Consider the following 24950-nt stretch of genomic DNA (forward strand, 5'->3'; position numbering starts at 1 on the left):
TTGGTGAGCTGCACCTCATGAAGAATACTAAGGAAAAAAAAAATAGCAGGAGATTCTATATCTTGTTAAAAAAAAAAAGAGAGAACAAGAAGAGCTGCTGACTGACAGATAGAAATGAAAGATTAATCCCAGGTATGGCCAAACACTAAATGAATCCCATTCCCAGGACATGGGATAGAGATAGCACTGGGATATGAATGAGGATGGCAGGGTGGCAGAAGTCATCCCTTCCTGAGGCAAAGCAAACCAATGGCACATTCACGCAATATGCTGCCATCAGGTGAGAAGCAGCTCTGCTGCTGTTGTAGCTTGGCCAGGTGGAAGGCAGCTGTGAACTGGGCTCTGCTGGACTGCACCGGTGTGGCTGCAGAAAAGTAAACCTTGTTCTCATGCAGCCCCTCCACTCAGCACTGCCTGGCAGCTTGAGAGGTTCCATCCAATTTTGAGCCATTCTTAGTGAAAACCTGAAGTAAGGCTGGCTTCACCACCCACTTGGAAATGTGGGAAACTTAGTTCCAGCCCAGGCAAGCAGCAAGTGACACTTCCCCACCCCCAGACTCTAAGTTAGGCAGATGGCCTTGAGCAAACAGAAATTTTATTGTAGGGTTTGAACATATTGAAAAGGGAAGCCTGAGCAATCTGCCATGGGCATAGCAAACATTTAAAATAATTTGCTGGCACTAATCCTGACTACATCTTCTCCTCTGCTGTGCTGGGTGAGGTGAGAAGGGTTTGCTGGCTGCCAGGTTGATAATTATATTGGGGCAGTGAGAGGCTTGGAGAGTTGATGCTCCCCTAATCTATATAAACTAAGGCAGCTGCATATATATAAAAAAACTCAACAAGTCCTGAGCTGTCAGAGCCCTGCACATGTATCTGCAACGCAACCCAATTGACTCCCACATCCAGCTGAGGAGACAGTGGATGTGGGAGCTGGTTCCTTTGAGCTCCTCCTGCTCATTTTTTGGTGGATGAGCATATCTGTTGTCATTGCTTAGCAGTCCTCTCTTCCCTCTCTGTTCTCTAAGTCCTAAGGCTGCAGTTTCATCCTGCTTTCAGTATGGCCTGGCCTTCAGCCCTGCCTTTCCCAAGCATCTTCCCCAGAATGCCCCAGCATTCTTTCATTTCAGAAAAGCTGCAAGGATCTATACGGCATCCTTGCCAGTACAGGGAGCTTTTCCTGAACGCTCTTTTCCTTCTCAGGTTCTTTGAAAGAAATGCCCCCAGTAATATTGAATCTGCATGTTTGTTAAACCTATTAAAGATTTAATGAAAAAGAAAAAAACAAAACAAAACAAAACAGAACAAAAAAAAAACAAACCAAAAAACCAAAAGAGTAGTATTGGGTGATGGCTCAAACATTACTTCTATCTGTGCTGACACTTCACCTCATCAGTAACTTTTCTCCCCAGGACATGGTGGCAGAGTTCTTGTCCTCTAGGGTGCCATCCCTAGACATGCCTAGAAAGAAACATGTTGCTCTGTGACAAGAGCAAAAGAAAAAAGAAAGGAATGTTTGAGGGAGATAATCACAAATCCTATTTGAGCACCAGAGAAGATCTTAGGGAAGAAATATGGAAGATAAAAACAAAAAAAAAAAAGTGGAGTCAATCTCTTTAGCCTTAAGGAAAACATTGAGACTGGGTGTGCCTCACAGAAACTAATATTTGAGTAAGAAATGACAGGGGATTAATTCTGACCTTGTAGAATGGAGGAGGCTGCTGGACAACAGGAGTGCAGAGCAATAGTTATGTTGCATGTGAGGGCAGCCTTGGGGCCAGCCTGGCTCATTGTTTTCCTTTGTGACCTTGGTGTAAGAACTAGACATGTGCTTACAAAATCTGCCGATGACACAAAGCTAGTAGGTACAGCTAATACAGTCCAGAGAAAGACTTGATTATTATGCAGGAAAAATTAGATGACCTTGTGGAACAGCAGAACAGAAACAGCATGAAATTTAATAATCCAAAGTGCAAAATCATGCCCTTGAAGACTAATCACTAGAACTTCTGCTGTAGGAAAGGGGTTCCTAAACTGGAGGAAGGAGAGTTGAACAAGCTGATTTACCATAGGATGGCCATAAGATCTTCCCATGCTACATGGCTATGAGAGCAGCTAAAGATGATGCTCCAACATGTACCTGGTGAGAATATGCAGCAGAGTTGTGAAGGATTTAGTATCAGGGTAAAAGGTATTGAGCTCTGATCATAAGCATTTCTGCTCATCTGTGTTTCAAAGATACTTTAAACTGTAATAAATGCAGGGAAATGCAGGTATGTACAAGCAGGAAAGGTCAGACAGGGAAGCAGTGATTACTATTTCTGTGTTGTATGCCCTTTATTCTCCTCCCTCCCCCAAAGCTTTCATAAAAGGTTTGCTGCTCTGGGTTACTGTTTTCCCTGTTGAGTTATTCCCATCCCTTAATGAATATTTCAGTCAACAGGTGAAGAAATGAATTCCCCTTTCCACCAATGTATAACTTCATGATAGGGTGAGGAAATGTTTACCTTTATTTAATTCGTTAAAGCATGGTGTCAGTAGGACAATAAGGCAAGAATGTAGAGTCTTCTCCTGGGAAATCAGTCCATGCCTGTCAGCTGTATCCTCTTTCTGCTCAGGATTGAACAAGCTTCAGCAGGACAGATGGACATGCCAGCAGCATCCATGTTGTGGGGCTGGGTGCGGGCAATGACAGCTCAGGACCCATGTCCTTCCACATGCAGCTCTCTCTCCCAGCCCTATTCCTAGACTTTGTGGTGTGATTCCATATTTACATTAGTGCACGGAAAAGAGGCTCAAAGCCATCTAAAGGTTTTCAGTGCAAGTGCACCTCTGGAATTTTCCTCTGTATTCCACCTTTCATGTTTTCTGAAGTCACTTGGGGTCAGAAAAAGGGAAGCAAATTCTTCCATGGATTGGCCAAGAGGAGCTTCCAGCAAAGCCCCTTCCAATAGCATCGTAATCTGTGAAAAATATTTTGCCATATGGAAAGGCTGTTCATTTTTTTCCTTCTGTGCATAGTTTGGCTTGCCCCACGTTAGCAAAGGCTATCTTTAGCATGCCGTCGGTGTTTTTTATGAAGAGATATAAAAACTCCCACAGCAGGAGTCCTCTGGCTCTGAGACTGGATGATGGAAGGAGGCTATGACAGACTGCTTAGCTGGCCCCACTGCTCAGAACCATCTGCTTGCCAAGGTTTCTCAGCTATGAAGAGAGAGGCAGACACTGCCCTTCTCAGCAGTGGTATGTCACAGTGAGTATGGAGTACCACTCAGAGAGTAGGAAAGGTTCAGATAAAATGAAATCCAAACTATTTAAATAGACAAGCAGGAGATTTTTTGTATTATTTTCTACTTTAAAATAGTCCCAGTAAAATTTCTTATTTAGTTGTAAATAAGAAAGAAAATATAGTAGTTCTCTCTTACATGCAATTCAGCAAGGCTCTCCCATAATTCATTCAGACCCTATTAATGAGTATAAGCAGTTTAAGCAGTTTGTTTAATGGCTGTATCTCTGCAGTTGCTTATACTGAACATAATTTCCTTTCCCGTTGCTAGCTTTGCAACAAGTCATGAGAGTTATTTACAGACACCTTAGTTTTATCTAATTTAACAGCTTTGTGTTGTCAGCAGTTTTGCCATCTCATTGTACTCCTTCTCTTCCTGGTCATTAATAAATAGATGGGGCCAGAGAAAGAGTGGAATTAATCCCAGCAGTGATCCTCTGGCACAGTTCCTGAGGCATCACACTCTTACCACCTTTTCATCCCAGTTATCTGTCATTTATCCCCATCCTTTTCTCTCTCTTTTAACCCATAAAAACCCTTAGCTCCTACCCTAGGGCTACTGAGTTTCCTTAAAAGCCTTGTGGTGAATGATACTATCAAATGTCTCTGTAAATGCATATCTTGTAATTCTCTTTTAGTCAATATTTTGCTACCACTTTGTAACATTTGAACAGGTTAGAAAAGCACAGTTCATCCTCACTGATAAGTATATCAATTTATTTCTGCTGAGCAGTGCTGACTTGCAATTTATTCATTCTGATTTTTTCTCTCTCCTACATACCACCTGTAAGTGTTTTATAAGTGTTTAAAATTATTTTCTCAGCTATTTTGCCCATTAATGAATTAAGGCTTTTTAGATTTCTGTTTTGAGGGTCATTCTTTAGAACTATTTTAAAGATTGCTACAGTGCTGGCCATTTTCCAGTTACCCAGAAGAGTGGCTGTTTTAATGATGAATTACATATCTTTAATGATAAATTAGGTAGGCTGAAATTGTGCTCCATTCTTAGGATTTGCTCAGAGTCTCCGAAAAATACCATTTGGTTCTATGAATTATTGGAACATATATTTCTGAAGTTATTACACCACTGATAATTTTGATATCTTTTACCCAATAGGGCTTTCACATCATTGCATGTAACTTCAGAGTAAAGATTCACTCTCAGCCCTTCTTTTCTGACACCCAAATGAATCATTTACCTTCACTGCAATCTTTCCTCACCCTGTGATTTAATTCTTTACAATTAGCAGTCCAGTAAACCTACGCAGCTTTCCATATCTGATTTACTTGCATTGCTTGTCATCATGCCTTTGACTGGTTTTGTGTATTTTCTGTGGTTCAACTTGCTGTATGAATTGTATCTTGCCTGTCAAGTCTTCCATTTTATTTGCTACACTTTAACTGAGTATCCTTTCCTGAAAGATACGTTGGGGATAAAAATCAGTCCTGGAATTTTACCATTTAATTATTCTATGCCTTCCCTTGTTTCTTTGTTCTGAACTGTGGAGATCTGCTAAAGCACAGATTATAAATAGCTTCCACTCTAAAGTTATGAATACCATTTTAAAAAAATAATTATTTCTCAGAAAAAGACCTGGTTTAAATGCTGATATTTTATCTTAAAATGCTGATATTTTGTCCAAATTATTGATCTTGAATATGAGTCCATTCACCCAGACTTGTAATTCTAACAGCTTCAAGGTAAATATTCATGTAAATCAATCATAATAATTCTCATTGTAATTGTTGTACTTGGGACCATACTTTCTGAAACAAATCCAGTAGTTAATGAACTCCATTACATGTAGTATTTCTTCATGCTTAATCATTATGATTCATGGCATGTGCTGTGTTTTCAGCACTGGATTTGTTTTTTTCAGATCTAGAATTTGTGTGCTAGAAGTCAATTTCTCCTACACAAGTTGAATTCTGTTCAGTGGTTTAGGTAGCAGATTTTAACTTTTGCATTTATCTTCCTCTAAACAAACTAATCATTGAACATCTTTTGATATCCCCTTATAATAAGAGTTTCTTACTCACAGTTGCTTCATTTCTTCCCAATTTAGTACTGGTTTCTCAATCATCAGTAACCCTCCCCTTCTGTTTCTCTGTACCTTTTTGTTATTTACACACCTGTGATGAATCCTCCTCCCCTCATCCAAGAAGATGTTATTTTACACATCTAATTTATTTCTCAAGATTACACTGTTATTAGAACTCAAACCCAAGAAGGCAAGGAATTTCCAGCTTCTAAAGTTGTTTTTCCATTAGTGGTAATGTACCAAAGACTGACCACCATCTGTCCTGATTAAGAGTCTGCCTCCCATACCCAAGCCTGCTAAAATACACGATCTCAGAGTTATATGTGTTTGAATGAGTAAAACTACAGGTGATGTTCATGAGAAATGCCTCGTGCTCAGACTTTTGAAAAACAGACCACTTAGACTAGGACTAATCAAGCGTTTTATGGTGAAATAATTTTCTGCCAGAAATAACTCAAGAGTTAGGTGCTCACTAGCAATAGAGACAAACCAGGATTAATAATAAGTTGTAATCAGATGAAACAGGTACTTGAATGTGGTCATCCTAGCCCTACATGCATTTTTGCTATTAAGGGCACAAGGAACGGGATCTAAAATATGTGTCTACGGATGATAATTTTTAAAAACATACAGGCACAAATCTTCCTTTTCCTCTTGTTTGTTAAAAAATTTAAATAATGGAATTTACTTAGTATCATAGTCAGTAATGATTTTGGTACATGAATTAAGAATTTAAATTTTGTGGCTTAAAAAGCAATGTGAAAATAATGTAACATTTGCACTCTAGAATTTTGTATCAAATTCATTACCAGACTGTTCTGGCTCTTTGGAATTGGGGTTTCTTTTAACCCTGTAGGACTAACCCAGGAAGTATGGGCTGAGGTACAGTGTGCATTTCTTCTTCCTATTGATGCAAGTCAGGATTCCCTTTGGCTGCAGGGAGATTTGGTGAGACTGGGACTGGGCATGTTTAGTCTCTGCAGTGACACAGGGTTCAGAAATCTCCAGGCACTGCCAGAGTGCAGTGCTCTTCTAAAGTACCTCTGGGTTTCTGGCAGTCACCCAGCATGTTGCAGCACTGCAGGACCTGAGCTGACCTCCTCCACTGCAGGAGCTTCAGAGGTCTCCTAGCAGGAGAGCCAGATGTGGCTCAGGTGTCTGCACCAGCGTGTAAACACATCCCCCACTACCCAGGTTGCTCCCTCTCTTCTACATTTTTCTCTTTAGGCAGGAGAAATCCAAAGTCCTTTAAGAATTAGAGTTTGATACTGTTACTGCTACTACACAATACTAGACCATTTGAAGGCCTTCTTAATTATTTGATAGACTGGTAGAATCATTGAAACTATTTCCATTTGCCTAATATATTTGCCTTATATTTGCCTAATACCCTAACTTTAGGTGTGAAAACTGTACAGATCAAGTTTGAAAAGCCTATTATTTGTCAGGCAGTTTAAGAGATCCTGTGATACTTTCTCTCCCAATACTGCAGAATCAATTAGACTATACTAGGAGGTGTAAAATTTGTATCTTTGAGGTCACAACCATGTATTTAGCTATTTTTTTCCTCTCCCTACAGGCAAGAGCCAAAATCTAGCTTAGCTCAACTGAAAACTAAATGCATCATGATTATTCCATAGCATTCCTACCCAGGACACACCAGGCAGACTGGATTTTTTTAAACTATCAGTGTTAGATATGGCAAATTTGTTGATATGGCAGCTTGAGAACACGGAAAGGAAAGGAGAGCCCAGAATCACAAGTGCCTCTTGCTATTTCTGAGTGAGTAGGGTCTGGGGATGGAGTTGAGGTCTTGGGACAGAGTCTGGATTTGGTCCCTGATTCAAAGTTGTCTGAAATCTCTCCACTGACTCTGACCATGACTTAAAGCTGTAAAAAAATCCCCCAGTGTGTATGTGTCAAACACAAACCTATGTTCTCTAAAATGGCATCTTCTTTTAATGGCAATAAAAGAGAGAATTCCTTGAGCCTCTTGTGGTCATTAAAAATTCTGCTGTCAAGTATGAATTTATTCTAATTTGATTCTCAGATACTAGATGGTGTTTTCCCTTTGCTTTCGATAGAAAGTCTTCTATTACCAGGAATTCTCTCCTAGTTTTAGTACTTGTAGGTGGAATTATCGTATTATATTAGGTGGTAGAATAAAATTACACCTACCTTCTTTTAGGGACTCGTACTCCAACCAGTGTCTGGCTATAGTGAGGGCTGCATAGCCTTTTTTTTCTCTATTACAAAAATAAAACATACATATTAAAGTTATCATCAATATCTCTGATGGATATGCTGATTCATTTTTTTACAGGGGATAATACTTCAGATGAAAAAATTATCAAAACACAGAGCATAGTTAGGTCAAGGTAATTTAACTCTAGTCTTGCCTCGTTGTTATTGTGATCTGGACAGACAGACCTGAGATAATTAAATCTTGATTGTGAACTATCCTCTTCTTATTTCATATGGTTCCATGTGCCAAATACAATGCCAGCAATCCTAGCTGACATTTTCTGTGAAAAGACATTTTTAGGCATCATAATGTGTGAAGGCTGCCAGCAGGGCAGTCTATCACTTCTACCTTACATCAAAGGGATGTGCACTCTCTTGGAGGAAGAAAATAAAGCTAGTAAAAAAACCAAGACTTTAGCAAGGAAGGTTAATGTGGGGACCTTGCAATTCGGAAGAGTCTAAGTTCAAATTTGGGAAAAAGACAGCACAACCAGCACTTTCAGACTTTCTTCCTTGCCCTTGAATCAAACAAGAATCTTTGGGAAAACTCTGAAAAATACCTTTATCTCTACCTCTCATTAATGTAATTGCCTCCATTTCTCTTTCTGCACTTAGAAGAATGCAGCTGTACAACAACCTTGTGATTTCCACCACGCCTAGTTCTGCTTCTTTGCTGCTGACTGCACTAGTCCACTCACCAAAGCTGCAACCTTAGGCTCAAGGTGTGAAGCATAATCAAGTGAAGATGGTCTAAAACCCCAGGAAGACATGAAGCATTCAGAGACTTAAGGTGTGTTCCTTAAATAGCTGTAGTTTTTGTTTCACAGCTCTGTTTTTTGATAGCAAGTAAATTTTGCAATTACAAGTGGGGCGATATCAAATCAGTATGAAACATTCATAACTGTAGCTAAAATTGGGTGATGTCTCCTCAGCTGATGCATGCTTGAGAGGGATGTCTTTGATGCCAAAGCTTTTTAAGAGGGCTGATGCTGTCATCGTTAGGTGTGTAGCTTACTCAGTTTGTCAGTCTCTGCTGGGGCTTTGCCAAGTGCTGGATTTAATTCCCAAGTTCTCCTGGTCAGAAAGGCAGAGTGTAGCCTGCAGTGTGCAGGATGGTAATACTGGTACTAGCTCTCATCTTGGGGAGGCTGCAAGACTAACAAATTGCAAGAAGATGAGCAAAGCAGTTGCTGTGCATGCAAGTTTGTGTGAGAAGGAGGGAAAGAAAGCTCACCTGTGTGAGAGGACTTTGCTAAAGGGCAGAAAGCATCAGGGGAATTGGGGAAAGAAGGCTGTGCAGAGTCTTCTGTGCTTTACAAATACAAATATAAGGGGATATGTGCTGAAGGGAGAGGGTACCACAAAAGAAGTTCACAGATCTCGTCAGGAAGCTGGAAAGAAAAAACTATCTAATAAACAACTGGGGTTTATTAAAAAACAGCATCTGAGTTTGTTCTTCACTGTTGAAGCCATCATTTAGAAAACAAGCGAAAATGGGTATGGTGGTCTCACTTTAGTCTCTCATGGCATTTTACACATCACCCAACAGCTGTACCATTTTTACATATGACTGTTTGCATAGACAGGAAATGAGGATCGTAATGCTATAATGGCAGAAGTCCGCAGAAGTCCACAGAAGTCCACATTGAAGGGTATTAACAGAAAGTGCTGCAACATAATTTGCCTCTTGCATTTTCCCTGACTAATAAAAACTCCTCAAGCCCAGCAGTATCAAATTTACTCAAATTAAAAAGCTGCTTCTCTGTGACAACAGACTATTCTTCTTGTTCCACTTCAAAAAGTATTAATTATGGAACATCATGTTTTACAAATTTTTTTTTGTATAAATGCTGCATTAAAGCACTATTATAGTGTTGAGTAAACAACTTCGTGTGTTTTGCAATATACTCTCAGAAAAAAAGTTGCATCAGTGTTTTATAAGTAGGTCAGTGACAATTCCGTATGTATTTCTTAAATTCACATGGACTATCCAGATTCCAGCATAGAAATACATGGATAAAACTACTGTGAATAAAATATTCATGTTTTTCTTTAAAAATAAATAGACCCACATAAGCTGCAGTAAGAGAGGTAATGCTTTCCTGGTGCAGGATTGTCTTCTGCATGCTTTAAGAGCTCTACTTGGTTCAGTTCATTACCATATAATTAATATGAGTGTAATTAATATGAGTGTAATGAATATGATTGCAATTAATACGTGCATAATAAATATTAAATTTCATTTTCAATGAAACCATTCATGAATTTGGTGATTGCAACACATCCTTTATTTCTTCCTTGGATCTGAAAATTGTTGTAAATATAAGATATTATGACTGATTCCAGGGTCGTCTCCTCAATAAGCCTTTTTGCTTATACTTGGACAAAATGTGTTTGTGTTATTGTTGACATGTCCATTGCTGTGGGATTACAGGATGACATTTCACCCAAGAGGTTTCGTAAAGAGAAGGTTGTTTTACTGTACGTGTAGTAATACCTGTGACCAGGTGGTATATCAAAGAAAGCCCCAGGAGAAGAATAGCATGTGCAAAAGATTACTCTTGTCTTCTACAGATGTTTCCTTGAGTAATCTCACCTCAAGCATTTGTAGGGGTAAAAACCATCTTAGCTCATCAAAAACCAAACCAACCGAACCAACAAAAAACCCAAACCAACTCACAAAGCCCTCATCAATCAACCAGAAATCTCCCAAAACCAAACAAAACCCAAATGACCTCTAAGACATCTATTGCTGAGATGCGTAAAGGTTAGTAACTGAAATGAGCTTCTTTAGACAGAAACTTTGCTTAGCATAGAAAACACTTTCACTGATGCATCGTTATTAGAGATATATACTGCACCATTTTCTTAGGTCTGTCAGCCTTTTCATGTGTGGACTTGATTATGGTGAGCCTCAGTAAGAAGGGTTTGTAGTTCTCTTGGCTAAAACACATAGTTTCCATCAAAAGGAACAGCATTCCAACCATCTGAAATTATAAAACCCATTTTCTTTCAGGTATTTCCATAATATTCAAATTTAAGAAGGGACATACCCCCCAAAAACTACAAAACTGTATGTTTTTAGAGTGATCAGGAAGTGATCCCATGGTAAGGCAAGTGTTTGAAACATTTAATCATGAATATAATAATCCTTGTATTGGTAGAAATCCTCCTCTTTTGCTCACTTACTTCTTGGTTAGCTGAATACTGTCACTATTCACATTTCACACAGCAGAAACACAGCTCCTTGTAATGTGTATAATGTCTGCCCAGGGCTCCACATAGATCTGGGGGAATAGGTAAAGCAGGTTGGATGGTGTTTTGAGTGATTTTTCATGTATGTGAATATGAGTGGCCACTCCTTAGAGATCTTTTGAGAAAGAAGTAGATTATTAAAGGGATGGGTTTCCCCTGATTTACATGCTTATGTTGCTTTGGCAGTCTCAGCAAATGGAGAATGTCACTGTCTGCTGGCAGCTGCAAAGGACTTTGGGCAGATGTTTGGCTCTTTCTGTTTGTTCACTTGTATGCCTGACCCAACTGGCAGCAGGGTTCATTATGCACCATTATTGTTCTGGATATTGAAGCTATTTATCCTCAAATTAATTGCTTCTGGCTGACTTATCTGTAACCAATGTGATTGAAATAGCATGAAAACAATCAGTGATATGTGGCTGTGCCTGTTAACTCTCCCAAGGAAACCTTTGTTAAGACTGCTTTGGCAGCCAGTGGATTTCATGAGTTTGGAAGCACAGTTCCATGTCGGCAACAGGCTGGCAACAAAGCTGTGGTGCAGAAGAGGTGCTAGGCTGATTGGCATGGGGGTGGGATGTCACTGATGCAAGATACAACATCAGGGATGCTGTGTGACCAGTTACACGGGTGGTACCAGCAGCAGGGTTCCTTTATTTTTTGTTTGTTTTCAGACCAGTTGCAATGTGAAGTGGCTGTACTGGCTCCACCAACTGGAGATGAAGCTTGTAGCTCTTCTGTGGGTGACATGCATGTTGGGCACGCTGGAACTGAACTCTAATGCCTGTGCTCTGGATTTGGGTTGAGGGATGGATTGCATTTCCCACGTTCATGTATAGACACTCCTCTCTCTCTCTGTTTTTCCCTTCTTATAAGAAAGAGGATGTTTGTTTAGTATGATGCTTAGTATCTCAGTTGGTTAATTTAGTCCACAAAGAAGGTTTACCATGGACTCCCATGGTTGGCTGGGCGGGGGGGGAGGGGCGGGGAGGGCAGGGAAAGTGAGGGAAAGAACTGCTTTCTCTTTCAGCCTTCATAGTTGTGAAAGGTTACTTGTAAAGATTTTATAATTTGCAAAGACCATAGAGGACAAACTTGGGGGAGGTCAATATACAATACTGGAATCACCAGGTGACGTCAGGATCTTACTGACATGCATGTGAAATTAGGGGAAAAAAATAACCCCCCAGTCCTTCATCCTGCAGAATGTGACAAACTGGCAAGAAGACATTTCTGCCCTGCACATTGGGAGTCTATGAAAGGGAAGGGAAGAATAAGGCTATTCTTAGCCCCCTTTAGAAGCACACAAAGTACGGCACAGAAATGTCACTTGCTGGGGCGGGAGGAGGGTTTGTTAAAGAGGACAGGACCGCTGTGTAGAATCGTCCTTTACGACAGGGCAAACGAGCCTGCCGTTGTCAGCCCCGCGCCAGCTCTGCACATTCCCATCTCAGTCAGCTACTGCAAAGGTTCTGATTTCTTCCCTTCCCCCTCGCCTTTCCCAAATTATTTTTTATTCGTGCCCAAAGATCGGAGGCTTCGCCAGACCCTGGACGGCACTACCTCGGGACGAGACCCAAGCGGTGACTTCAGCACAGGCAGACGAGAACTGCCGACAGGCAGGAGAGCGCCCCGAGGGTCACCGCCAGCGCCGATCGGCCGCTGCCAGCAGCAGCCTCCGGGGGCACACCGGCCCTCCCCGCCGCTTCCCCTCAAAGTTCCCAGCAGACCCTCCCCACACCTAGTCCCGGTCCCGCTCCCTGCCGCGCCCGGCGCTCCCCCGGCGGACGGGGCGGCGAGGCGGCACCTCCCCCGGCCCTGCCCAGCCCTGCCCGGCCCGGCGGAGGCGGTGGGCGGCTCCTGTGGCCGTGGCATAAACCGGCGGCCCCTCCCGCCGACGCCGCTGTCCCTGCTGGACGGCGGGGAGGAGAGCGGCGCTGCCCTGGGATCCGGGCGGAGGCTGCGGCGGCGGCGGCTGCTCTCCAGCGGAGGAGCTGCGCCTGGCGGCGGCGGGCCGGGAGCTGCGGGGCACGGGCGCGCCGCCGGCTGCCGCGGCCTCGCTCGCACGGCGGCAGCGGCGGGAGGCTCCGCCGGGCTTCCCCATTGTCTGCTCGCGGGCGGAGGGCTGCGCTGCCCGCACGCCCCCCACCCTCGCCTTTGTGTGCTCCGGCCGGCGGCGGGGCGGCGCGGCGCCCGCCGTGATGCGCGCTGCGGGGCGGCGCGGACCCCGCGCCGCTCGGTGAGAGGCGGGGAGGGACCCAGCCTGTGCCCCGGAGGCTTTTCGCTCGCAGCAGCCGGAGGGGGGGACTATGGACTGAGCGCATCGCTGTACCATGGAGTCGGGCATCCGCTTGAGCACGCTCTGCCTTCTCCTCTGCCTGGGGCCAGGTAGGCGGATGCCGGACCCGCCGGGAGAGTACCCGGGAGCGGGGCCGGCGGAGCTTCGCAGCGGCGATGCTCTGGCCCCTGGGCAGCCGCAGGTGCGGAGAGCGGCGGAGGTGCTGGAGGAGGGTGCTCGGGAAGTTGCGGTGTCGGCGGGTAGGTGACGGCACTTTCTGGTCAGTTTCAGGCTTTGGCGTGGACCCCTCGCTGCAGATCGACGTGCTGTCCGAGCTACAGCTGGGAGGCTCCACGGAGGGCGTGCGCCAGGTGCCGGGGCTGCACAACGGGAGCAAAGCCTTCCTCTTCTCAGGTACGGCCGCCCCGGCCCCGCAACTCCGGCCGTGGCCGTCGGGCCCCGGCGCCGCGCACGGGGCGCGTCCCCCCAAGTCCCCCCGCCGCCAGAGGTTTGCTTGCTTTGAGATCTCGGGATTCCGTACCTTCCCTTCCTGCTCGCTTTTCTTTCACTCTTCTTTACCTCTCTCCTCCCATTATTTCATTTTTTTTTTTTCCTCTCACCCCATTTTTTTCCTTTGACTGGTAGACGCTTAATTAAAGTACAGCAGGAACGGGGATGGCAGATGGCATGTTTTGTAAGTCGTGGGGTGCGGTGATGAATAATAGCACCACCCACTCTACTGCTTTACTTGGGAAACGCTAAACATATCCCAGTTCCAGCTAAGGAAAACCTCACTGAAAGTTTTATGTGACTCGAGCAAAATGTTGAAATGAAGTGCCCCCGGCACTTCAAGGGTCCTCCCCGGAGGAGGGAGGCAGATGGCTGGAAATAAGAACACACGGGTTTTTTTGCCAAAGGAAAGTGGCCCTTTGGAGCTTCTGTGACATACCCCTCCTGAGAAACAATGAATGAGTTTTGGTCTCTTTTAGTGCTTGTGATTGTTTCTTTGTTAATAGTGGAAATAGAAATAAAATAGTAGTCTTCTATCTTCCAAAAATACATCTTTTATTAAAGATTATTAAAAATTATTAAACTTTCTTATATTGTAATTAATAAAAGACTGTAAAAAACTTAAAATCTTGTTGAATATATTAGCATTGGTTACATTCCATACACTTGCTCATTGTCAGTGTTTTTTTGAATTACACTTTAATAATATACTGAGATATTAAATGAAGCTGGAATCAACAATATTTTTAGGGAAAAAAAAAGAAGTCTATCTTAATAAAAAAAAAAAAAAGCCTAAATCTGGCCTTTAGAAGCAAGTCTCTTCTCTTAAAGATGATTAAATGCTCCTTATAATCTATGACTAAGCAAGAAGGAGAAATGTGGCTCAACATCTGATGAAAAAAAGCAAATCTCCACATCAGCTTGTACATTCAAGACAGGGGAACTTCATTGCTGACGTCTTGTGTCATGCCAGGAGTTTAGCTTGGCTCTGAAGAGACTTCTAGTGCAACAGGCAAGAGGCTGTGTTTCACGTACAGAAGAGTTACGATCCAAGGGAGATAATATATGGAAAAGGAATTTCTTTTTCATGCTTGCATTAATAAGATAATTTATTGGGAAGTTAATAGTTGCCAAAGGCTTTTTTAGGTGACCTCTCTAGTGGTGTTCTTCCCTGGAATTGCCAGCATGTGTCACTATGGACATGAATGAAGAGACGCATGGGTATGTGTTAAGAAACAGTGGCACATGCTGGTTTTAAACATCTGTGATGGGCTTGTGGCTGCAGAGCAGAGACCTCTGTGAAGGGGTCTGCTGCTTACAATGGCAGTGCATTTTTGTGCCAATGGGATTGGTGTCGTGTCCTAAAATAGGTATAATTTTTAAGGCATGGTTCTAAGTTGAAGCCCCATTGTGCTATAACTATTGGGGTGAGGGAGTTAAAACTCATTTTGTCTTCAGTGGTAACAGGATTCGAGGTTTGGAAGAATAAGACTTGCTGGTATATTTTCCCAGTGTCAGGACAAAAAAAATTACTGTGTTGCTAAAGAATTACTTTTTTTCAAGTTTTTCCCTCGTTCTTTGCAATTACAAGTGTACATAGTTCCCAAATGAGTTAGCAGTTTATTTGTAACAAAAGAAGACAGGAGTTTTAAATTTTCCCAGCAGCCTTTTTATTTGGTTGAGAACAATCGGAGGAATAACAGGGATGAAAACACTTGTGTCTAAATGGTGGTTGAAGTCACTCAGTGTCCCTTAGGAAGTCTTTAATGCCCTGCAGGACTGGAGATAATTTTCCCTGCTACTGCATAAGATGACTACTGATTTTCTTATAGTAAATGGGGTCCTTACTGAGCAGAGAGATTTTCAGTTTTGAACTTGCATTTAGAAATAGAGAAATTTCCTTCCTTGATCAGACCGCTGGGTCCACTTAGTCATTTTTGTTCTGCTCTTAGAACTCACACTTTGGGAACATTGCAGTGTGTGCCTCTTAATGTATGTATTTGCAGTGTGTGAATTTCAAATACGTGTGTGTGTATTGCCTTGAAATTTGGTTTGTCTGTGTGGGTTTTTCCTTATTCCAGCTAAGCCTTAGTCCTAGACAGAAAAGATTTTGTGAGAATGATGCAAATTACTTTAAATGATTTGTGAACTTAACTGTGGAAGCTCCAGCTTGTGATCCATCCTTTGCCTCTTGGTTTCTTCTGATAGCGAATCTTTTCTCGTATCATATACGTATTTACAACACTTTAGTATGTTGCCTTTTTGATAGACCACATTCTCAACTGATATAAGGCCTTACTTTACATAACCTTAAACCATTCAAAGTCTTAAATGCTGTTCTCTATTTTAGAACGAAATTATGAATGTGGCATTTTCAACTGCCAACAGGTAATAGACAATTAAAGATATTTGATGGGAAAATTATATATATAGTTGAAGCAGAATAATCTCTTTACTTCAGTTTCTAGGCAAAAAGTCAGTTTTGACTGCTTAATTAGATGTAGCATCAATTTTCAATACAAAGGTTTAGCAACTGATTGGCTGTTCTGGCAAATTCTCCCTTGTGTAAGTGACTTTTCAAAGATACTTTTATTTCTAGGTCATATAAGACAGTAAGCAGTTACTCTTTAAATGTAATTTTAGTCTGGCACTGTCCAGTCAAGATAATTTAGATTATACATATACAGTCTTGTGCCATGATTTAGAAATAATGTTAGCCATTGGAAATTTGCTGTTACTTGGACTTTTTTTAGTGTGTGTGTGTACTTGACTTCAGCTTTTTAGGTGTCTGGTGCTCTTTGATTGCCATGAATGGTAGCAACAGAATGTCACTGTAATCTGTGTCTAGTTAGCTGCAGGGACTTCTTTTTCTGGAAATATGATTTGCAAAGTAATTGTAAAATATTCCAGTGTAGCTTGTGGGAAAATACAATTATGAATAGAAAACAGGAGGAAGTCTTCAAAAATGTTAGTGTTGCTGTATGTGAACATCTGCCAGCACTTTCTAGCCAACAGCAGATATTATTATGTCAAAATATGTTGAGAGTAAAATTATTCCTCCGCTGGTCAGAGCAGCAGAACAGAAGTCAGACTATCTATGTCACTAATGTCTCTCTGTTGGCAACTGTTTATGTAAGTCAGTGAAATTTTCAACACCTTTGCAAAACAGGGATGACACTTGGATAAAGCCCAAACCAGATGGGTGGACTGAAGTGTAATTAATGTAGTTAAAGAAGGCTTTTGGAGAAATGCACATTGTCATTCTTATAGGGTTTTTTTTGTTTGTTTTTTTTGGTTTTTTTTTTTTTTGGTAAGGATACTGCCTTGATGTGATTTGAGGAGATAGGTGAAGATGAAAGTCCAACATAGCTATTTTCCTATGCAAATATGGAAATCATATTGCTTCAGAAGGACTTGTTGCATATGTAACCACAGGGGAGTTTGAAGAAGTAGACAAAACCACAACCACAGAGCCTGAAGGGTGATGAGGGTTTTGGATGACTGACTCAAGTCTGTGCTAGAAGATAGAACATTAAGCTCATGCAAGGTCCCAGTGAAGCCAGATATTTCAACTGGCAGTAGGAAATCGTGTTCTGAGGTGTCACAACCTAAAGAAGGGCTTCAAGAGTAAATTGGTCTCCTCTGGCATTTCACTAGGCAATAACATTTTGTCACCCTCCCTTTAAATTCTGTATTATATGTATTTTATAGATAGAGTATTTAGATAGTCTTTCTGGGTCTCTCTTGTTGAGAGCAGATGCTGTTCATGAGACTGTCTTTGTCCAGAGTATTTGTGTGTGTGTAGTAATGGAGACACCTTCCAACTGCCTCCAGCACCAGTGGAGAGTGGTGGAAGGTACACTGTAAATCAAGGGATGAGAGGCAACAAAAATGAAAGCCAGGTGATGTGTAAGGACAGTATATGCTCATCAAAGAGTGTATATTCTCTTCAAAGGGAAGGCTGAAAGGTGGATGGAAGAGTGGAGTCAGATGGTTACAAACACAGAAACATGCATTTAAGGAAAAAATAAAAAGGACATGTCAGTCATGAAAATGTGAGAGCTTATGTATCTGAATGCAGAATTTGGAATTTATTCAGAGGAAGGACAATTTTAGAGGCAAAATATGGTATATTCTGATGGGGATCAAGATGTGCTATGAAACACCAGAAAATAATTTAATCTGTCAGTGGGATAAATGAAAGGACTTGGCAGTACTGTTGTTTGAATTGGTGCTGGCTGGTACAAAATGCTGACAGAAAAAAAAAAACAAAACCTAAAATAGGCTCTTTGTATAACTGATGTGTTATGTGTTTTTGTATGACTGGATCATTAGTGTGTTGTTTTAAAATACTAGCAAGAAAATATTACTCTATCTTACTCTACTCTCCCTTTCAAAAGTTCACTCTATTTTGTCTCATGAGGTCATCTCTGGACATTTACTAAATAAGGAAGCTAAAAAAGCCTTAAAAGCAGAGATGAGTAAACTTTTTGTCACAGGAATAGGATTTACATTGCCTATGGACTTCACAACACACACTACACACACTGCTTATTCCTTGCCACCTGTTACTGAAACTGTGGGCAGATGCTTTCTCCAGGTTCCAGCTGAGCCTGCTGAAAATATTACTGTTCCCAGCTGCTCATCACTGCCCAGAAGCTAGAGGTTACTGTCCGCACAACTCTTCCAAAGCAAGAGATTATACGAGTGTTCCCATGTCTGCTGATGGCAAAATCAGCCTGCTTCAGAAGCGAACCTGGCTGACTGCAGTGACATGGATTGGAGTCCTGTAATATCCCCTTTCTCCAGCTGTATCCATCTCCCAGAGGAGTGGTAACAGACAGCTGGGAATGAGGATGTTAATGTTGCCAACTGTCTTAGCTGACTGCAGAGTGAATACTTATCTGCAGCTTTTTTTTTTGTCTTGCATGCAAACTGTTTTCACTCAGAAGCACTGAGTCCTCAAAATGTGGGACCTCCATCATAGAGATCATCTGTAGAGAGCAAAAGTTTTAATCAAAGTTTAATTTCAGTAGGCACTGGCATATTTTCTGATGTTAGAAATGCCTAATGTAAAAAATTGCTCTATGACAATGTGGTAGCCACAAATGTTTTGGTGTATCTGGAATAACAGCATAAGCTTTCCGTTTGCTGCCTTCCACTTCTGATACTTTCTAAAGTCACCTCTGCACCTGTGCAAACAGTAACCATTGTGGTAGGGCACTGCCAGGATTGTGATTAATGCTGCTGGGGAGCCAGGCTGGGTGCTGAAGGAGAGCAGGAGAGCCCTGAAAGCTGGGCTGCTTTTGCTGGTGTAGCTGCTCCTCTGAGACATACCCTTGCTCCAGAAGAACTTAATATTCAGCAACCTCTTCTGGGAAGGAGGAGTAGTTGTAGCAAGAGGAGGCATTTGTGAAGTGTCTGCTGCTTGAAGACCCCACCCAAAAAAGGAGGATCCTGCATGAGGATCCTGCATCAGTTTTCCATCCTAAAACATGAATTTTAATGCATGGAGAGCTATGATGCACTTACCCAAGCTGAATATTCATGAATATGCCCAGAACTGGAGATTGTGTTGCTTGCTAACTGGTTGTGCTGGTTTATCTGTAAAATAAAGGGGAAAAAGTTATGGAAGAAAGACTTAAATATCTTGAGCTTCTGACTGATGCTTGTAATCATACAGTAGAGAAATGGAAAGTGAATGGGAACCTAATGTATAGCAGATACAGAAACTGAGAAGCTTGTAATCCCTGAATGTAGTCATTAGTGCAGAGTTGACACAAATAATTTTAAGGAATGATAGAAAACTTGGACTGTGGCATTTGGTGATTGCAACTGTCTTATGCTGAAAGTTTCTAATAAATATTGTTGAGAGTGTGTATTAGGCATTGCTATCACAGAAGTATAAGTGTTAAGCAACAGAATTGTTTTAAATTCAGCTCTAAAAATTGTCATTATTCATTTCAAGGAAAGGTATTATACACAAAGAGTTATTTTGTTGTCCTTTTTTGCTTTGTTTTCTTTTGATTTTCTGCAGTGGGCTTTTTCTGGGAGGGAAAGGTAATCATCTCAGAGATTAAATATTCCCTTTAAACCCTTTATTCCCTTTAAAGCATGCTTTTTTTGTTGTCTGTCATTTGTGGGGCTTTTTATTGTTGTTTTGTTGGGGTTTTGATTGTTTGTTTTTGGTTTTTTTCCCTAATTTTTTTTCCTCCTCTCATTTCTTTCCATGTGTCTTGTTATGGGCTCTTGTCGCCTTTCAGTCTGTTAAATTCCAGCATGACTTTGGTGGCTTTGCCTGGGCTTGGTAGGACATCTCCAGTCTCTGATATGTCAGCCTTTGGAGTGAATTAATACCTGCATTTATTTATCAGCAGGGTGTGACTCTTATTTAAAGTAATGTCATGTTTTACTGTGTTCTTGTGGACTTGAGCCTGTGCTTTTCACAGTCAGGTTGTATCTGATACCTGCAATAAATTGAAGTCCCTGGGGGTTTGTTTTCTACTGGGACAATGATGAATCTCTAAAATTTTTTTTTAATGAGTGTCTGGTTGTTCAGGTTAATGCAAATAAACATGTATTGTTTATACATTCAGTATTGCCCCAAACGGTTCATACTGACTAACGGCAGACAGAATTGCATTTGCTTCTTCATGCCTTTACAATGAGGCTTCTAGAATATTGCAAGTACAAAATCCTTGTTGGGAATTTTATGACCTCAGGGCTCCAGCTGGCATTTTTTTTTGAAAAACTGAAGATGAGTATGATGTACAGCTTTAAGGCATGTATGAAAGGGGAATGCATTACGATGGTATCCGTGTGGGGATGTGAGGCAGGACCCTGGTTGGTCCGTGAAAAGGGAGCTGATGGTTGGAGGAGTGGGGCCAAAGAGCGTCTCTCCATGTTGACGTCCCTGTCAAGAGCAGGCAGGTGCGGATGGCTGCTTACCTGGCAGCCTCTCCTGGCAGTGTGGCAGGGGGCAGTGGTGTTGGCTAAAGTTAGAAGAACTGATGTTGACAACAGGACAGCATCTGTCCTGTGTGCCAGAGAGAACCCAGCACATGCAGCATATGTGCCCTGAGAAGAGAGGACAATGACCCTTCTATGTAGCTGTCGAGTGCATCTTTCCATATTGCTGGGGGAGGACTGCATTAGCAAGAGGAAGTGATGGGGGAAAATGAGGTCTCGCTACCCTTATATAATTACTTTTGCTGTGGCATAGTTCTGTAGTCGCAAAGTGTGCCTAGACTTGCTTGGTTTTTTTTTAATGGTTTCTTCCCTCATTGCAGCATGGCTCATTCTCCAGTGAGGTGTCACAAAGGACAGCAGCATTTCCTACACATCCCTTTTAGATCAGTCACAATGTCTATTTTCCCTCTACTTTCTGCCTATAAGATGTGGGAAATAGGTTTTTACTCTCCTCTCCTCCCCATCTTATGTTCTTCTAGTCTGTATCCTCCAGAGTATACAGGTGCTACCTTGGAAAAATAGCTCCAGGTATGGTTAACTTCACTGTTTCCACTGACTCTTAAGAGATGTACAGGACTGAGTTCATAAGTTATTTAAAACCGTTGGATAAGGGCTGGATTATAGAGCTGTCATGGAAAACTGTACTTCTTTATAGTGACTCTTCCCTATATTTCGTCCTGTTTGGTTTTGTGCCAAGGTGCAGATTCACTGAGCAGCTGTATTCTCATACCTGTACTGCTGAGGTACAGCTGAATAAGGGGTGAAAAAGGATTTTTCACAGCTTTTTGTTTTTCTTGTCCATCTGTTTTTGTCTAGATTCCTCTATATTTTATCTCAGTGCTTAAGAAATGTTATTTTTTTCCAGCTTGGCATTTTCCAAATGAATTCCTCTCAGGAAAATCTGATGAGAAATTTAAGAAAGGGTACTTTAATTTTTTTTTTTTTTTTTTTTTTTGTCTGGACATGTTTTCTACAATCAACACCTGCTATGAATGCTCACTTGGATATTTCAGATAGAAAAAAATTTCTGTAGCCATTTTCAACATGGAAGAATTTTACAGCAAAAATTCTTCTTATCTGTCAACATTTTACTTGCTCTTTTGGTGCATACTTTATTTTGGGGGGTTTATGCTGATGACTTCAGAGAGACACACAAACTTAGAAAACTGATTTTTAACTTGAGTCATCTCATGAGAAGCTGCTCACAGCTCTGAGCTGTTGCAAGGTGCTAAAGCAATGGGCATGGTCTAAAAGGACCAGTAGACTGAAAGAGACTTCCGAAGTCACAATGTTCAAAAAGGCTTTTAGCAGATTAACATATTTACTGCAGCACCAACATTGCTATGATAGACTGTAATGTTTCCAAGGGAGCCATTACAATCAATATTGCTAGCGATCCATAACTGAGAACTCTTTTAGTGGAATTTGAGTGGCTATTTCCTTCTCTGAAAACATGGAGTATAATAAGAGAAAGACCTCCAATTATAATGTTAGAGCTATGTTTATACTCTGTTAGAGCAATGTTTATACAATTTCCCCAGCATAAATGCTTATTTAAGTATAATTAGATGGTGGTCACATCTGTTGTGCTTATCCTAAAAGCGAAGATAACATGCGCCAGCCTTGACTCGGTCTGGAAGTTCATCAGTCTCTAGATACAGCTGTGTAATGATCCAGAAGGGTTCCAAAGGATCTTTTCTAGTTTTGAGGTCAATAATCTGTGTTTTAATAGCTCCCTAAGCATGCATTTGCATATTGTGCCCCAGGTGTTCCAAAGGCACTCTTAAAATTTTCCGTAAGATTAAGTAATATGCCTTGAACTTTGAACAGTCCCTAGATTTGCTCAGCTCTCATTCAAGGAAGAAGGTTGACTTGAGGAAAACCTTGTGTACCCTATTCAGTGTTGCTCTTATTTAGAATCCCTGCACACACCATTAGCATAAGGAAAGCATATGGGAGTAAGAGATCTGGGAGGTTGAATTTTTTTAAAAAAAATGCGTCTGGGTTATTGCATTCACTCTGGGTTTCTGCATTTCAGAAAAACACCAATGAATTGCAGGGACTGAAGAGAAAAACAGCAAACCAGATTGTACAGTAACGAAAGGACTGGCTTAGTAAGAAAGCTTTTGAAAGAACTTGAGCATGTACAGCTTGTCCAAGAATTGACAAAAGTGTTGTATGATAAGTGTCTAGTATTAGAAGATTCTTAGTGGTTTAAAATGAAGGAATTATTTAGTATTCAAAGAGCTAGAGGTAAGAGTAATGTAATGATACTACAAATGGAGAGGATTTAAGATAAAAGGAGACTTTCAGAGTGAACTAGTTTAGATTGTGGAATAGCTGCTGAAAAGAAGTGGTGGAAGTCTCCATACTTTTGATTTTTTTAGAAGATAGAATGAAATAAAATATCTAGGAAACTTCAGCTGTGCTGTAGTCATTGTACATAATTGTTCAGGTAATAAAGACCCTTTAAGTCTTAAAGACCCTTTAAGTCTTTCTGTACTCTGGAGAGCGGGGTTATCAAACTAGTGCCTTTGTATTCTCCTGAAACTTGTTCTATGGTGCACTTACATATATTTTGATGATTCTGGGCTAAAATAAGCCTACAAGAGCAAATTAGAGTCTGGAAACATTTTGTAATTATAACTCATCCAAGCTTATACATTGAGCATGAGTTTAAACTGGTAGCTGATTCATCAGGGCTAGTGGGCATATTCACAGAAGCATGGACTCCATTAATACCTGACTTAAAAAGGAACTTCTGGAGAATCTGAACTCTGGTCTTTCCCAGCTTTCTTGAAATCTCTGGTAAAGGTTTGCTCAAGCCTTCCATATATTTTCTACCTGTCTGCCCTGCTCACAGCTGAGTTTTGTATATGGTATTCCTTGGTATTTCTCCTCTTGATGTTCCCAATTCAAAATCTTCTTATCTTTCCTTTTTCTGGCATCAAAACAGCTACCCTGCGAGTAGCAATTATTCCAAGTATGCCAATATGGTTGATGGCATTGGTGTCCTACCTCTACCATCAGGTGTGGTCTCTCTGCCACTTCCTGTTTCTGCTAGTGCTTGAATTTTATTTACAGTTCAGTCTCCTGCCTTCTCCCCCCATCTGCTGCTGTTTGCTCAGTCTGCTGCTGGAGACCTGTGGCTAACAACAGAGGTGTTGGATGTGTCTCCATATTCAGATACAATTTTTTTCCAGTGGTGGCCTCCCTCCCCCTGCTCTGCTTGCTCGATTTTTGCTGTTAGGATACAGGTTTAAGTTTTCTGGTGTTTTCTATGTGTGTCAGTGGCTGTTGGCCATTCTCTTTTGTCAGAAGTTAATCTTTCATGCAGACTGCATGGTTGTGGTCATCTGCAAAATGATCTCATATTAATACTTTGTTAAGCTCACCACTGTGTTGTGTGAAAAGAAATCAGCACTTAAATTCTTAACACATAGAGTTTTGGTTAGCTGAAGGTAGTTAACCCTAATGTGGGCAAAAAGCAGTTACACCCTAGAAAGCCAGAGATGAAGGAAACCTAGAATGAGAGATCCAAATCGCTACCGAGAGGGAGAAACAGATTCTTCATGGAGAAGAAAGATAAACCTTCTAGGTCATCCACAAATGATTACAGTTGGGCTAGATGGTCTCAAGAGGTCCTTTCCAGCCTAGATGAATCGGTGAAACACAGGCTGTAGGAGTTAATTCCTCAGGAGCAGCATACTCGTCACAACAAAAGGAGGTTTTGAGAGAAAATGACTGAGCAGAGAGCATGAGTAAGTCTTACTGACACTTGCACAGTGAGGGGGAGATGTGGCGTGTTGCTGAGAGGGTATTGGATTGCCTGCACCAAGCATGATCCTAATTCAGAGGTGCCGTGGTGGGTGCTGATCTTATATGGTCTGTCATCGTATGATAGTTCACCACTGGAATATGATATATTTGAGAATTTGAGTTGTGTCACATCTTCAGAGAGAAGGGTAGGGCATATAATGCAGCTTGATCTACATGTAGCATAATCTGCTTGCATGATTTATTATTGCCATTAAGTTTGTACTTTATTGTTTTTAATTGATTAGGCTTTGTTTACCTTTGGTAGCCTGCCTTTCCATTTGGAAAAGGCTGGCAGCACTATCTCCTTCTCGTCCTCCTGTCCTCCCCTTTTGCTGTGAATTTAATAACTGTTAAAATTCTGGCTGTGCTATACAATGAAAATAAAATCAGTCTTTTAGCGGTTCTCATGTGTGTCATGCCCTTATTACAGTACTAGTAGGGCTGGAAGACGATGCATTGTTTTTCTTCTGCTCTTCAATGTCCTAGTGTTAACAGCATTTCTTGGTGTAATATTTTTGTTTGTTGTTAGGTCAGCTTGACTCAAAAGTGC

At 41.4% G+C, this 24950-nt stretch overlaps 1 protein-coding gene across 2 annotated transcripts in view; it reads left to right on the forward strand.

Annotated features, from left to right (window-relative positions):
* Positions 1 to 13068: 13068 nt before the first annotated feature.
* NELL2 (neural EGFL like 2) overlaps positions 13069 to 24950 on the forward strand; it is a 133837-nt gene continuing 121955 nt past the window's right edge. Inside the window, exons 1-2 of one of the 2 annotated variants that reach the window (XM_053943717.1) lie at positions 13069 to 13212; positions 13388 to 13516. In XM_053943717.1, coding sequence (XP_053799692.1) covers positions 13158 to 13212; positions 13388 to 13516 — 184 coding nt within the window. In that variant the 5' untranslated portion in view covers positions 13069 to 13157. The remainder of the gene's footprint in view (positions 13213 to 13387; positions 13517 to 24950) is intronic. The other variant, XM_053943718.1, reaches the window with a different exon arrangement.

Source organism: Vidua chalybeata, chromosome 5 (genome assembly GCF_026979565.1).
Source record: "Vidua chalybeata isolate OUT-0048 chromosome 5, bVidCha1 merged haplotype, whole genome shotgun sequence".
NCBI classification, from domain to species: domain Eukaryota; kingdom Metazoa; phylum Chordata; class Aves; order Passeriformes; family Viduidae; genus Vidua; species Vidua chalybeata.